General features: G+C 37.5%; 1 protein-coding gene across 12 annotated transcripts in view; it reads right to left on the reverse strand.

Moving 5' to 3' along the window:
- Positions 1-305: 305 nt before the first annotated feature.
- The window catches only part of A1CF (APOBEC1 complementation factor), an 81,051-nt gene continuing 64,608 nt past the window's right edge, over positions 306-16,748 (reverse strand). For 8 of the 12 annotated variants that reach the window (XM_032491418.1, XM_032491417.1, XM_032491414.1 and 5 more), the window contains 5 exons: positions 16,339-16,612; positions 14,160-14,365; positions 11,340-11,476; positions 10,471-10,628; positions 308-7,469 (listed from right to left, as the gene is read on the reverse strand). In XM_032491418.1, coding sequence (XP_032347309.1) covers positions 7,318-7,469; positions 10,471-10,628; positions 11,340-11,476; positions 14,160-14,365; positions 16,339-16,612 — 927 coding nt within the window. In that variant the 3' untranslated portion in view covers positions 308-7,317. Of the gene's footprint in view, positions 7,470-8,869; positions 9,209-10,470; positions 10,629-11,339; positions 11,477-14,159; positions 14,366-16,338; positions 16,613-16,748 lie in introns of those variants that run through there. The other 4 variants (XM_032491420.1, XM_032491419.1, XM_032491421.1 and 1 more) reach the window with 3 other exon arrangements.

Below are 16,748 nucleotides of genomic sequence, written 5' to 3' on the forward strand. Positions count from 1 at the left end.
ATTGAACCCAGGACCTCATGCATGCTAAGCACAGATTCTACCACTGAGCTATACCCTCTCCCCTCTCATTATTTCTTGTTTCTTTGTATTTCTCTTGCTTTCTTTATTGATTAGATAATAATGCACTCAATCATTAAAAGTTTGATTTATTCTCAGAAGATGCACCAGAAGGAAGTTTTATAAAAGATATGAAAGTAAAGAGGCCACCAAAAGGACTTATGGGTCCTTAATATTTAGGTATTTCCTCAAAAAGAGTAAAATTTTAGTTTTCAAGAAAGAAAAAATGAATCAGCAACACATGTTGATACTTTTTAAACCTTTATAATGGTTCTTGAAAATTCAATTACATTTATTTTACCATCCCGGAATTACACTAGTCATCACAATATTTCATTATTTCTCATTTCCTGTGATTTATGACTCAATAGTGCCCATTGTATTTTCCAAACCAATGATTATTTTCCCAGTGAATGAATGTTGTGATTTTACTCAGTATATTTAGATATATCACAGAGTTTTATAAAACATTGTACTCACACTACAAAAATAAGTGCTTTATGCACACTGTTTAATACTGTTTTTGTTTCTCTTTTGGTACCTCAGTTAACTAACTTTACATAAATATTGTCAATAATAACAGAAAGGAAAAGAGGCAAGAGGTTAGCGTCTAAAAATGAGAGATGCGTTTTGTTGACAGCATGCCTTTCATTAAGAGAAGAGATAATATCTGGTTGTACTGCAGTCAGAAATGTAGGAAAAAAAGAACTCATGAAGAAACAGGAATAAAAATACCGATGATTATATTACATATTTAAACCAGTGATAATGATGAATTGATTTACATAGACTTATCTGCTGCCTGTAAGCCCTAAGATCTCTTATGAATTATCATAGAAAAAGCCAAGTTTCAAAATTAAATGTACATTTGAAAAAAGTATATATACTTCATTGTGAATCATTTGTCGCAAAAAATATAGGTATAGGTAAGGCTAGTTAAGGAGATTTTTTAATTTTATAAACACAAGTGTATTCAGAAAATAGAAATAGCTAACCAAAATATTTTCAAGTAAATAAAAAATGTGGGTTTCTGCTCATTAACATCATAAATCAGTAGGTGAATTTGTCAACTCCAGTTTTAAAGCTCCTTCTGTACCTCTAACTAAAATTTTTTCTTCTTTTTAAATTTTTGCATAGTCTTGTTATATTTCTCCTGGGGAAAATATTTGAAAACTTATTTTACTCAAGTATCAATAATAATAGATCGAGTTAAACTCATCTTTAAAAAGGCTTACTGTCCCAGTCTAGTTTTTGGCAGTAATAGTGGAAACAAGGTTTAGAACAGAGATGATTCATTTTCAGAATTCTGACTAAGTGACAAAACCTACCAGCTGATGCACTTAAATACGTGCAGTTATATTCAGTTTTAAAACATGCAGAATGGATCACTAGACTGTGTACCCCATTGAGGAAAGAATGAAGAAATACATATATATCTGTATTCAGTTTCTGGCCTACGAGTCGGTACATAGTAAACACAGACTGATCACACATTCTATGAAGAATAGTTTTGTGAGTTAATAGCAATGGAGACTGTAAAGTTCGTTTAATTCTCAATATTTGTAAAGAGAATGAAGGAAGAGTGAAAAAGAAATTTCTGTTAAAAAGGGAACTGTTAACATAATTTTACATTAAAATTAATAAAATGTATGGGATTATATGCAGATTTGGGATAAAGAATAGTTGATGAGCAACCATCATGGTGAAGTTAAATGCAAAGGAGTTAGTGTTTGAGAAAATTTGTAAAACACAGAAGAAGGGAAAAAGGCCAAGTGTCTTTTAATGTGAAGATTTACAGAGGAAGTCCTTTCTACTTTGAGGTGTAAGGGGCTTGGTTCAAGGAAGAAAGGAACCTGCAAATAAATGCTCTAAGACCCGGACAATGCCCTGTGGATCCTGACAGGCTAAGCACATGTTCCCAAGAGCTATCCTTCATCCTGTCTTCTGCAGTCTGGCTTAGAGGCTGCTAGCTCTGTCTACTGAAGGCAGAACTCGGGACCCAGAGCCCAGGGGCAGTGGGAGGGAAACTAGGACCAGAAAGGACAGTAGATGGGGAGTAGATGGGGGGGGTTCACCTCAGAGGAGAAGATGTGGCATTCCTCTCTGCTCCCCATGCTCCTGCCCCAGTCGGAAAGAAGTGGCTGGCCCTTTACTTTAAGCTATAAAGCCAAGTCTGCAACATGAAAAAAACAAAGAGCCATCAACAAAGACCCATAAAGATGGGGTCACTGTATAATTCGTTGTCTAAACGGGGGCACATTTGAGAGTAAGGGGGGCAACTGTCCATTTTCATTATTGATTGTTAATATTTATAGTGGGATGACAGACATAAGCCAGCACTATCCTGGCAAAGCAGGGTGTGTTGTGACTCCAGAGAGACGGTGCTAAACCGTGAGTGGCGTTGATGCCTTTCAGTCTCCAGAACGTCCTGCTGGTGCCTTACTTTCTTTAAAGAGCTCTTTCCTGGTATCTCCCCTCCCTTCAGACAAAGTAACGTATGTGAAGAGAACATGGGGCATATTCCTTTTCTTGATTTCTCTCTCAAAATAGGAGGAAAGTCCACAAGGGAGAGAAAGATGTGGAGCTGTTCTGTTTTATTCTAGGTACTTTTGAAGCTTCTGGTTTCCAAATTAATTTTCATTTCTAGATTGGTTATGAATTTCTCTTCTCTGTGAGCTAAAGTATAAGATTTTCTTTTACCTTTCCTATAAAACTGAGAGGAAGTGGGGATGCATAAAGTCTGCAGTGTCCCATTAATGAGTCTGTGTGTTCATGGTATATATTGCTGTCCCTATTAAACCTGTGCATTCTGCATTCTGTATAAACATTGTAAGAAAAAGCTGGCTTTTAAAATATTCTGTGCTCATTTTTTTATTGAGTAAAAACAATGTTTTTAATGTGTTACTCTGTAAGTAAAGAGATAAGGTATTCGAGTCAGGAAAAAAAAAATCTTATTTTCCTAATAGTTTCACTAATTATAGCAGGACTTGTTTTGCTTTGTTCTCACGTTGGTGAAAACAGACATACAGCCTGGTGGATACCTTACACTTTCTATGGATATGTTCTCATTAACCTGAGAGCATTTTCACAATGTCACTAGAATGAAGTGAAATTTCAACATCAGATTTGACAATCAATTTAACAAACCCAGTAGATAACTGTTGTATGTCAGGTAGGAATGTTTGTTGCCTAGTTTTTCTCTTTCCGTAAGTATATGAACATTCCTAAATTATGCTATTAATATTTTCTCTTAAAAGTGTTTATCACAAAGTTTACTTACAGTGTCATATCTGAAATTTAGGTTTTTTTTAACAGGTATCTCTACAGTATATAAAAATGTATCTACAAATATAAAGTACCAAGTAGATTAAATTGTAGGTATGTTTCAGTCCCTGGGATCATTTATATGAGTGCCAGGAGGGGGTGGTACATGATCATGGCCTTGTGTAAATATTGAGGCTCATTGCTCACTTTTAGTCCTAACTTACTTTTGGGAAATCTGGGACAGGACTGGAGTTGCAGAACAATAATAAACTTTATGATTCGTTGTAGCTTTGAATCAAAGATAGTTCACTGAAAATCCTAACTTTCTTTATTGACCCTCATTCTTCAAGGGCACCCTGGAAAATTTCCCATCCCCATGGATTCAGATTGTGACCTAGTTGCCCTAGAAAGAACTATAAAACAGTCATTTAGAAATAGAGCAAAAATTAACATAAATTGAAAATTATATTGTGGCAATATTTCTGAAAAGCTAATCTACACCATTGGAAGAGTTTTAAAAAAGCTTTTAAGTATAACTAAAAGTAATTTCTTGCATAGCTATTATCAATGCATAGCTATAATTTAATTTCCATCCACCGTTAGAAAGTTAAGGACCTGTGGTTTGGAAATATGTTCTCATTTGTTAGATGTTTTTGAAGTCAATGTTTTCTTAACACGAGGTAGCTTTCCAGCAGCATTTTGGGTGCTGTCACCCGAACACAGTGTGGTTTGGCATGATACCAGGTTTGGGCAGGAGTAGATGGGTGTGGATAGTCATCTAGGAGAATTATATTTTGTGGCAATTAAAGGTGGTCTTCTAGCTACATTAATGGGGTAGGAGAGAAATAGAGCAGTTTAAGAAGAGACAGAAGTTTCAAAGGTGAGAACACTGATATCTAATCCCACTGCTGTTTCATTCCTTCTGAGTAATGTTGGGCTGATTTTAATTCTCACTAAGCTATTAATTATCCAAATTTAGAAACCCAATTCTAATTTACTAGATGTTTCTAAATTATTGGTTTGGGTATTTTGTTATTATCACTTGGTGGGTTGACTCATTTTAATTTTTTTCTATGAAGATTTTTTTCTACTAAGCAATAAAGTATGAAGTAAAAAAATAGATATTGACACACAAGGTATGATAGGTATAAAATAAGTGTTAATTTCTGAAGTCCAAAAATATAAACATCATGCAAAATAAACCTTTGGTTCTACACTTGATTTAAAAAAAAAATCTTGACTTTTAAGGTTCAATTCATCATAGCAGGACTTGGTCTACATTACTTAATTCGGGCAAAGGAAATGTAAACATATGGCACGGTGAACACATTGATACTTTCGACGATTTATGTTCTAAATGAGATTCTCTAGATTTTACTAAAGTAAGATTTCAGGAAACAAAAAACTACAGCTACTTACTTGAATAAAACTAGTCATCAGGAAGTCAATGTCATGAATATTCGTGTTTTTCCTTGAGTAAGTGATGAGATGATTTCAGTAGTAATTTTCTTGAGACTTTGGTATTATATATTTATGTCTCTCCTCTTAACCTTTTCAGTGATTATGATTTAATCCATAATAATTATTTTTTTTTCTTGTAAAGAGATCCCTGTATTAGCTAATTGTCTGTTCATTTGATTAAATTTAAAACTGCTCTGGATCATACCTTCTATTTTGCATACCCTAGATATGCACAGTACCTTTTTTTCTTTATTTTCAAAGATTTTAAAGAACATTAACATTTTTGTTCTTGGAATTTGGAATGCTTCTTTGGACTAAGCAGACATTTGCCTGCTCCACTGTAATCATTCTCCTTGAGTGTAAAAGCAGGACTGCGGGGGAGTATAAATTTGGACCTAAGAACTCCTTGAGGAGGAACGTTTCACTTTTTCATATTTAGAACTAGTTCGGCCCAAGAGTTAGTATGAAGCCAATATGAATTATATTCACATTCATACTTCTTATGAGATGAATATATGAAAAAATATGATCTGGCTGTTTGTTTTAATTTAGACAATTTTTCTTGTGTTTTTCTATTTAATGAAAGTGAAATAAGAAAGAAAAAAAATTAAGATAGAGTGGAGATACGAAGAACTCAGCAGTTTCCAAACTTAGTTTGAATCACCTAAGGATATTTTAAAAAACTGATGTGAGGCTGGAGCCCAAGATATTCTGATGTAGTTGGTATGAGATGTGATCTTGGCATTGGTGGTTTGAAAAGCTCTCCAGGTGTTTCTAATGTGTAGTCAAGTTTGGGAAACACTGTCTTAGGAAATAGAAAATGCAAAACATAAAGCTGAAAGCACAAGGCCTTTCAGAGATTCAGCTGCAGCCTTGAAGCCTTTGATATCTGATTGGAGTTAACAGAACAGAAACCTTACAAAGACTCTTGGCTGTTATTGGAATTTACCTGATTTTGATTGAAATCTGGCCTGATTTTGGATCACAGAATTCCATCCGAGAGTTGACAAGTTTTTCTGTCCCTTGGTGTTTATGTTTTCCTTTATGTCTTGCAGAATTTTACAAAGGTCAAGAGATTTTTAAAATGGAAATTCTAGGAATATGTCTTAAACCAGTAATGAGATTAGAGTGGCCGTAATAAGTATTTTGTGTTTGGACTTTGATTATTTCTGTTTTGAACAAAAAGCCATCATTTGTAAGTATGGAAAGAAAGTAGTGCCTTCTACCCCACTCCATCCCAGTTTTTCTAGCACCCTCATCTCAGATGTTCTAGAGAAGAGACTCAAAACGCTAGGGGATTTTGGTAACACCCTTGCTGAGTGTCTGAAGAATTGGCTTTTAGTAATGAGTGATGGACATAAGGTTCTCCCATGATAACTTCAACACCAAAGGACTCAGGTATGGTAAAGTTGTCTGATACTTACTGAAAGTAAAAGGAAGAGAAGGCAGTGGTTTTTTTTTTTGTTTTTTTTTTTGGCAGAGTTAGTATAAATGGGTTAGAAAGTGAACCCAAGTTAATGTAACTGTCTCTGAATGCTGGATGGGGGCTGGGTGCTACAAAAACATCAAAGAAATGAGAGTAGATCTTCACCTCTCCCTTTGTTTGAAATGACTTTTCTGTCAATTTTCTGAATAGGAAAAAGTATCATAAATGATATTCTATAGATTTGAATTATTTTATGCTATGACAGATGAGCAAAATGAGACTGAGATGAGACTAAATCAGTATGGACAAGTCAAAATGTTTAAAATGAGAAAAAGTCATTTCAAGTAGGCATGTCTATTATGTTGTGGGCATCCTTGGGAAGGGGAGGAGTTCCAGGCAAAAGAGGTGTGGGCTAATGAGTTTAATAAACAATGGGCCTGGGTTTGTTTAAACTATAGCTGTAACACATCATGTCAATTTCCAAGTCCCCATGGGCTGCAGGGGATGAGAAGATCCTGACCTATGACAGATTGACTGGATGGAGTTTTCAGACTGAAATGATGCTGACTCCATTAGACCTTGGACAGTCTCTCAAGAGCTCCAGCCTATGGGCATGTACCACGCAGTGGGCAATGGGGAATGTGTGTGGAAGGGCATCTCCTACTGTCCCTTTGCCTTTTGTGACTTTGTGTATTACAAAAGCAGCTGTGAGCCAGGGGTTAAGACTCTGGAATTTACTTGGCTCCTTTGGTTGTTACTGGCTGCCCAGATCTGCTTAGCCCCTGAACTCTTACTGGCTAAAGATCTCTCTTCACTCTGTCAGGGTATGTAAACATACTCCCAAGACACTCAGGAACCTTGGAAGGACAACTTTCAGGGGGAAATGGCTCTTTAGCTTTCTGTTAGACAAATGGCTTCCTAACATTTGATTTCATTAGGAATAAGGTTCTCATATCACAATTCTACAATCAGTATAAGCTAGACCATATCCAGAAAGGCATCACTCTGGGGAAAGTATTACTTGTGATCATTAAGGGACTGAGTGAGAGGTTTATTTCTTCTCTATCGAGCTTTGTGTGTTTCATTCCTAAATGAAAAGAAAGATGTCTTCAGAAGGTCCCATAGCCATCCCCTCGGGCAGTCACTGCAAAAGTGGGGTAGACCTCATACGTCGTATATGCTGCCAAGTCTTGTCCCAGGGTCACTGCCTGCTTGAGTTGGGCTGCGGACATGGAGGCAGGTGCATTTGGGAGACCGTAGCCTGGAGAAGGAGGCAGAGAAACATCATGAAAGGGATTCGAGTGTGCTTCCTTTTGGCTTCTTCTTTTTGAAATATGAAAATTTAATATATTGCTTAAAGCCAAAAGCTAATACATACATTTTAAAAAGTGCCCTTGGGGGACATAATATTTGGACTCATGATTAGGGAACAGTGTTCCTCGAATTGGGGTAAGCCATCTATGTCAGAATCATTTCATTCTTGGAAAATTGGGACCACTGGGGATATATTCCAAGAAACAAACTTAACAGGATGCTGAGTTGGGTTAAAGCATCATATTTAGAACTTGTTCAGAGGGTCTCAGAACTTACAAAGGAGGGGAAGCGACTGATGGGTTGCAAGGCATGGGAGAGGGGTTCTGTGGGTCTGTTGCACCCTCACCCTCACCCTCACCTAAATAGAATGTTAGAAACATTGCCTTTACCCACGGAAGACTGTAGGGACTGGGTGGACCAGTAGGAGAAATACTGAAAGTTTTCACATGTGTCTATATAGCACCATAAAAGCAAATACCTAGTGTGTCCACATTTGGACTTAACCGGACAGGGGAAAAAATACCTCACCCCACCATCGAGCTGTCTTGGCACTCGTGGAGGCCCAGGTGCTTGTCCTCACTATCAGAGAACCAAGGGGCTCTGAGTGATGAGGAAATAATCACGTGCTTTCACGTTGGTATGATGTCTAGCTGATTAATACTCACTTTTGAAGAAAAGGGCATAATAGCTATTAACAAAAAGCAGTATTTCCCCATTAATGTTTTAGACCAAAACCTGGTTATTTCTGAGATGATCCCCAAATTGTGAAAGGTGACAAGAAAAAGGGAAAGGTATACTTAAGCAATGAATGGGGACCTGACTTTTTAAACAAGCCCATTTGGTTTATGTACTGTGGAAGTCTGCCCAGCCTCAGACACATTGATTTCTTTCTGGTGGCTTCTCAGGAAGCGGTGGCGGGAAGCTGGCTGGACTATTTTTTTTAAAAATTGAATCCACTCCCTGGCTCATGCACTTTGGGCAGAAATGCTGACTAATGCACTAGTGAAGTTTGGTATATTTTCCAAGGTTATGAGAAATGTGTTGTCAATTACTTTCATAAATTTGGAAACAGTATTTCTAAAGTATGTGAGTTAGTAAAATAATGTGTGTGAGTATGTGTGTGTGTAGCATAAATCTTATCATTAGGGATTTTGAATTTTATTTTTCAATTTGGCTAATTTCTTAAGTGCAAGAGTATCTGTGTTTGAAACAGACTCTTCTCTTGGAGCCTGTTGTTCTTTGCTTGATTCCGTAGCAAAGTTATAAAAGATGCTCTCAAATTCTTAGGCATTCCCAAGATAACTCTCATGCTCTAAATAATTTTTTATTTATTGTAGGAACAAATAAAATGAGGGGAAGAAAAACAATTTTGGGGTAGAATAAAAATCCTTTCCAAAGTGAAAGCAAACTTTAAAAGTTTTCCTGGCAATGAGTCATTTATTTTTGAAGTACATTAATTAGGTGTCTTTGGGGTGCAGCTTTCTGCAAGACAGGGGCTCAACTTTTTCCAAGAACTGAGAAGCCTGGCACGGGTCTTCAGAAGACAGATGTGTCAACATGCTGGTGTAGGGAATGCAGGCACGGAGCTGATGGCCCCAGCAGAGCCCAGGAGGGACCTGGCCCTCGGCAGTGACAGCTGTTGCCTTGGTAACCTTGAAGGGGCACATCACGCGTCTCCTCCCTGTTCTATGGGACAAAGCTGGAATTAAGGTCACACTCGCATGTGAAACGTGATTAGTCTCAGCCTCACTTGCCAGAATGGAGGACATATTTGCAAGTTCTGAGAAATAAAAGGAAATGAGAGCGAGCCCGGGTATTACACGGATGTGAGGAATACAGCAGTTCTCATACCTACATATGCCCAATAGAGGAATTCATCAGTGATGGGAAAGTCCTGTTCCTGGGTCTAGTCAGAACTCTCTGATTTGGCCTTATGGGAGATGTGCCAACACAACAATAAATCAGAATGACAAATTTCCTTGAAAGACATAAACTTTTATTACTAAGAAAGAGTGGAGTTACTCAGATGAACTGCTGAGGGAAAATTTCTAAAAGAAACTTTTTGTCTGGTCCTCTTTAATTTCTAGAGGATTCATTTTTAATTATTAGCATTTGTTGTGGGTACATAATAAATGGGGAAAAGTCTTTTAAATGTGACCCCAAAGGCATGTTGATCTACAGATAGGCTTTAAGTAATCAGCAGATGTCCCACAGCAAAATTATAGAACAGATTAAAATGACCCTGATTATCCACTTATTGAAAGGCTCGCTCTCTCTCTTTCTGTCTCACACACACACAGTTTTTGACTTAAAATAAGAAGAATTTGATGCACACATTTCTTTCAGAAAGCAATTTAATAAAAGAATTGAGTAGAACTGAAGATTAGAATTGGGGTGGGAGTCCCAATTGCTTAAGAAGATTGTTTAAAAGCTGACTGACATTGGCCAAATTACTTAATCTTTCTAATATTTGGGTTTTTCATCTGTACAACAGGCATTATGATAGGCCCTAGCTCTTGTGGTGTCCTGAGCATTACTGAGGCAGGTGAGTGCCTGGCACATAGTAAGAGTTCAAATAAACATCGGCTATTAATAGGTAGTTCTAAACTCTCTTATTGAAAGTAAAGATCAAAACAAACCAGACGCAGAGATTGATTCACTTGAGATCACACACCTGCTGACCGCTGAGCTGAGACTAGTCCCCCCCCCACTCCTAGTTCACCCCCACCCCCATTCCTAGGTCCCCCCCCCCCCCCCCCGCTGCCAAGCTGTATTCTCATGCCTCATAGATTGATGGCTCACTCATTGGGCAAATTCTTTTTGGTGATAGGTGGTGGAAATCAGATTTATTGTAGTGGAGGTCACAGACAACTTTGTGAGTGCATGATCCCAAGAAGAGTTTCCCACACACTCTGCAGGGTACCATTTCTGGCACAATTTTCCCATACCTGGAAATGCGGCAGCAGAAGCGGCAGCGGCAGCAGCAGCTGTGGTGGCGGCATTGGCTCCATCAGTGGGGATGCCCAGGGTCTGCAGGGTGTACTCGGCTGCATACGTCTTGGCTTCATCCATGTAGGCACTTAGCTTTGGAGGTGTGAAAGGATGGCTGGAAAGCAGAGTCAGTCAGGGTACGCATTTTAAACTTGTGCTGCTGAGACGGGTGGAAACCTAAGGCACTATTTGCTTTTTAGGATAACTGGATAGTAGAATTGTGTGTGGGTATTCTTCATTCTCTTTGCTTTTAAAGCTTCTAACTATATATGCATGCTGGAATATTTGTGAATTGACCCAGAACATCGGTGGGTGATAACATTTCTGGAGCATACTCGTAACTCATCACCAGTCTTTTCTAACATACACGGGAAACACGGTGGTTCCTAAAACATGTAGAAATGCAGGCTCAAGGTAAAATTTAGAAGGTGATAACCACTCAGGTTATATCTTTGGTCCAGAATTTAAAAGACAGGGCATGGGTGTTATGTATAAAATGGTAATTTCGTATGGTTCAACCGAAATAATACACAGATAAAACTGGGCTGTAGTTTTCCTTTCTATACATCTTATATCTGCGCTTTTCCACTGGTTGGTTATACTACACAGTCTTCACTGTCTATTTAAAACTTGAGGACTTGGAGATACTACCTTCATAGTTGGCCCACATATCCCAGCGGCACATCTCAGTGTTTACATTTAATGAAAAGTGAGTACCTAGTAGACTTAAATATTTATCTTATTTAGATAGTGATAAAGTACAGTGAATTTCAAGAGCCTCTTATTCTAAAATTGAAACGATTAGGGATTTGGAGAAGTGACGTACATTGCGGGATTCTGGCTGGCCAGGGCAGGGATGGTGATTTTGTATAAGAAGAGTTGCCTTTGATCTTGTCCAATGGCAGAGTGCAGCTGGTACACTGGCTGTCCCCAGTTATTTTTCTGACAAATTTCTTCTAATATCTACAAGAGTTAAAAAAAAAATGATTTCCCTTTCCAGTCTCACATTGGCATTATTTCTCTCGCTTTCAGGTTTTTACACTCAGATCTTCAGAGTTTAAGCTAATAGAAGATGCCATATGGTTTAATGACTCATAAAATTCAAGATGAACTCAATTTGAACTCCATTTAAAATGTTATGTTTATTAATTCATAAAAATCATTTTCACACCATTTATTCTAATATGCTTTTAGTTTAGTCCATTAGCTCTAACTTTTTACCAATAGTTTAATTTTACGATTTGTTTGATATAGTTATCCCACTTAAAAAAATTGATATTCCAGCACTGTGTAGCTGGATTTACTCATTATTACCCTGAATCCTTCTGTTTATAATGGTTTGGAGAAAATAACCTAAGAATTTATTCTAATTTTTCCATTTGTCATAGGGTTTTATCTTCACATTTTCATAAAAATAGAGTTAAAAAGTTTAATGGGTTAGTATTTATTGATGAACATTAATACATGGATGTTGATAGTTGTAATGTCTTTGGCAAAACACCACTTCTGCCTGTCTTTACAATGATCTGATTTTTACAATCTTCCTGCGTGTTTTTTTTTCCTTCTATCATTACTCCAAACCAAATCTTGCCTAAAGGCACATATTCTCTTCATCCTGAAGCCATTTTTGGTGGCCCACAAGCCCCAATGCTCCCCGTAGTCAGCAGTTTCAGTAAACTGTGCAAAATAGAGCATATGTCTAGAAAAAGAGGAAAAAAAAATTCTTTGGGACAGAACAAGGCCCCAGGATGAATCTTTGGAACTTCTAATCTCACTCGCTCCAACACTCATCCAGCTGCAATAGTATGGCGTTTTCCAGTTTATTAAATTTGTAGATTGCTTCTATCTTCTCTATGAACTTTTGCTTTTTAATATTCTGAGTTTTGTAGCGTCTCTTGTCATCTATGAAGTGTTCTTTTAGGTTCCTGAGCAGTAGTAAGTTACTTTAACTGGCAGGTAGCCTGCCTGCTTGTTTATGCTCGTTGTGCAAACACAGGTAGGGGATACCGACTCGTAACGGCTGACTCTGCAGGGCGGCACTTGCCCCTCTGCCCTCCTTGTTGGGAGTTCCTGACTCCACCATGGAGTTTTTAAGGCTCCATTTATGCTGGTTGTGGGTGGCAGGGTCTTTAATGTCTAAGCCATAGTTGCAGAAATTCAGAGACAGATTAATCAAAAAGCTTTCATTAGTTGATAGAGATGGTTACTCGCAGGTTAATATAAGGCATGATCAGTTTCTAACCTGGGTTTAGTATAAAAGCTGAGCTCATTACTCATGATCTAGCAGCTCTTAGAACTATTAATTACACAGAATTTATGACAATGATTAATTTTTATTTTCTTAAAATGTTTCCAGGTGTCCTCATACTTTAATTAGGTTTCTCTTGTAGGTTTTAACCTAGGGTAGACTGGCTGACTAGCTTCTGTGTCTTCTGTGCAAAGCTCCACCATGGCACTTGCTAGATTTTATTGTAACTGTTTATGTGTCAGTACCCTCTCACTGGATTTCCATAGGATTTTTGATGGCAAAGACTGTGTTATATTCACATTTCCATCCCCAGCATGTGGTACAATACTTGGTGCATAATGGATTTTTGAAGAGGTTTTTGAAGAGGCAGATGATTACTGTTCACCACTCTGATAAGTATCCTTAAAAAAAACTTGCCTGGGTAGGTTTGGCAGAAACCATACATGAACTAATTTGTATGTATAAGAAAGCCATTAATCCTACCCAAAACAAACAACACTCAAGATGAGCTTTTAGGAAACCAAGTTTTCCACTTGGTTGCAATTGTAAGGCTACTTCCATAGATTTGGGGCTTATACATTTGGGGTGGGAGTAGGCAAGTTTCCTTTAGGGTATACAAACTATAACTCTAAAGAACTGGATATTGGTTATTCAGCCAAATTATCTCAGCAGAGAGACCAGCCTGCACCACACATCCACAGGGAACAGTCCTGTTTTGTTTCATTTTTAACCCTGTTATTCAGTTTCCACTCTGAAACAATTTTGATAACTTTTAATTTTCCAATAACAAAAACCATAGCCTCATGCAGAAATATGGAAACTTAGAACTGTGAAATGAAAGCAAAAAAACAAACAACAACAACAACAACAGTGTCACTGCCAAAATATAATATGACTGATGTCATCCCATAGTTAATAGGAGTAATGACACATCATGTATAACATGGTGTTTTCTCTTAGACACAGTGTTTCTGAGAAAAGATATCCTAAATGATCTATCCACTCCCTGTCATGAATACTTGTCATTTGCCAACCAACCTGGGTCACACACAACAGTCATTTATTCTGAGTTAGTCTTGCTTCGTTTTATTTTCATTTAAGGTGTTGGTTGGTAATTCTTAATAATGCTCAGGCTCTTTGTATTTCAATGGAAGATTATTAAGGTGTCAAACTTCATAATTATAAAAAAAGAAACAGTTTATAATGGAACAAGGGCACTCAACACTCAGTGTTTTCTCACAGTACGTTATGGCAGATTGGCCACTTTAAGAAAATAAAACAAAACAAAACAACAGCCCAAGTAGGAACAAGGTCAAAAAACTTGATGAAACCTGAATGATGGTCTTTGGCCCAACTTATACAAACTATCCAAACCATCCCTGGAGTAACATTACCTACCTGGGGAGCAAGTTTAATTCCTTGGGGTTTTAAAGTGACAGGATTCATTGGGGTGAGCTCCATCCCAGGTAAAAGATCATAGAGTTTGTCTTCTCTCTTGTCTCCTTTGACCTGGTATCCACGGCCCAGGCCTGTGTAAGCCAAATAGCCACGGCCTCCCAGTCCTCTCACTCCCGCAGCCCCTACAGGTACATTCATGTAAATTTCTAGGAATGTAAGAAGGCATTAAACTGAATCAAACCACCAGAAAATCACCCTGAATCTTACTGTAATGGAAAAGTTAGCCCAAGTCACATTGATTATAGCCCTAAAGATGTGTAGAGAATCCTAGGATTCTAATGTAATGAAGCTCAACATAAGATTGAGTTCACCATAGGTGTCTTTTTTTTTTTAAACTGTCTGTGGAAGAAAGCAATACTTTCTAAGATATGGATAAGTACACATGCAACTTTAAAACTTTGTTACAGAGAAAAATGTTGCAATTTCTGCCTTCAGTTAACCTTCTGTTGACATTTTTCTGTAGACTAATAAATATTGGGAAGGTGTTTATTAAAACATCCCAGCACAATATGACCACATGTATTAAACTAAGTCTTGCACTTTTGTCATTGATCAGTAAATCAGAAATGAGTTCTAGGTTCCCTAGAATTCCATCCCTGATGACCTGTTGGAAAACCAACATTTAGAAAATGTGTTTTAAGTTCACCATTTTCTCTCTTATATTCTATCAATGTGAGGCTTAAATTTCCATTGAGTTTCATTAGTAGATTCCTTTTGATTTTTTTTTGTTTTGCCACATTGCTACTTTGAGTTCCTATTGGTAGCATAAAGAGAGAAAAAATTAAATTGATTACCCTTCATCCATGAATATCATTCATTGATTCCTTACTTTTATAAGATAGGTATGTTTTCCCTTGGAGTGAAGTTTGGTTTTTTTTCCTACATTACAACTGGTTGACAACTTATATTTAATGTACGGATTATTTAATGATATGATTGTAGGTTATAAATGCACAGTGTATTAATGACATAATTTGTCATCAAATCTATAGACAGATTATCCTGAAAAAAATCCTGATGATTTCTTTTACACTACAATTTTGGGTAGAGTGACTATGAGTATGAAACTTTTAAGGCTGTTGAAGACTAGACCTCCTAGGATGGTTAATTCAGTTCTCCTGAAAAATAGTAAAACACAGTAAGACAATTTGGTTTCCACAGTAATCTGGACATGCCCCTTTGCTTCTAGCCAAGCCCAAGAATAGATTTAAATACACAGTTTGTTGCTGAATTACCCAGATTGGTGTCACATTTGGAAGATAGAACTGAGATCTGTTGGCATTGGTGATATCGCAGCAGAACCACTCTGAAGGATCCCAATAGGCAGAGACAAACTCATTTCTTGAAAATAAAAAACGCTTTACTTATCTTTTATATTTTTGGAACTACCTGAGCTTAGAAAACTGCTTGAATGTTTGGAATTCTTATAAGATTCAATAGGAAAGATTTATTGTTTGACAGTCAGATTAAGGGCTTTTTTTGGTTTGTTTTTAGTTTTTCTACTTGGACTTTAATTTTTAGCTTCCTGTATCCTGGAAAAACAAGTTGATTTCCTTAGTAGTGTGGCTTTTTAGAAGGCATAGCACATATTTCTTGGGGGAGGTCAGATGAGAGCATCTCATATATCTGTTAGACTATATCTATGAAAATTTGTGATTTTTATATAGATGTGATGGCACTGAGTCACCATCAAATGCACATGTGCCTTGACATGTTTTTGCTATTTGAGGTCATTGGTTTCTGTTGAACCAGACTGCTCTTAGTTTGATGTTTTGTAAAGAGTCACATATGATTGTAATATGATGGTACAATGCTAAGGGAGAAGTTAACAATTGTTGACCCAGGTTTTAGTTTGTTCAGATTTTATGAGCCCATGCAAATATCAAATGTGTGCATTAGGCCCATTTACACTATGTTCTGACCAAGTCTTTTCAATAACCAGTTGTAATGTGAAAAAAGATCCCTATGGAAGGAAAACTCTTGATATAATATTTGATTTTCAGTAAACAATTTTCCAGTTCTTTTCTCCCAGGGGACCCATCCAATTCGTCTAAGGCCATTGCAATACAAATCATTTGGAATTGCAGAGTTTTCTAAGGCAAAAGCTGATTAATGTTACCTCTAACAGAAGGGGCTCGGATAATGGCCCTGTTGCCAAGATGTCCTTTGGTGGCTGGGAAATGAGGGCTGGGGATCGCTGTGTAGGCCTGGGGGGCATAGAAGACAGGAGCTCCAAGGTAGGTTGTGGTGGGATCATAAACGTGGCCCAAAGAGTAGGTGTACTCTCCTTGCAGCATGGTGCCCCTTCCACCTGTTCCTCGGGTGTACCTAACATAACTATCCTTGTCCACTGGTTTGGCTAGGGTTACTTCAATGGGGGAACCATCCAGCACCTGGTGGAGAGAGCAAGGAACAAGCAGCATGAGAAGATATGAAGACAGCCAAGTGTGGCTGAGCCCTGGGAACATGTCTTCTTGTATATGTTAGCTTATTTGCTGCTATGTTTACCAACTGTTTCACTTACATATA

The sequence above is a fragment of the Camelus ferus genome, chromosome 11 (genome assembly GCF_009834535.1).
Source record: "Camelus ferus isolate YT-003-E chromosome 11, BCGSAC_Cfer_1.0, whole genome shotgun sequence".
NCBI classification, from domain to species: domain Eukaryota; kingdom Metazoa; phylum Chordata; class Mammalia; order Artiodactyla; family Camelidae; genus Camelus; species Camelus ferus.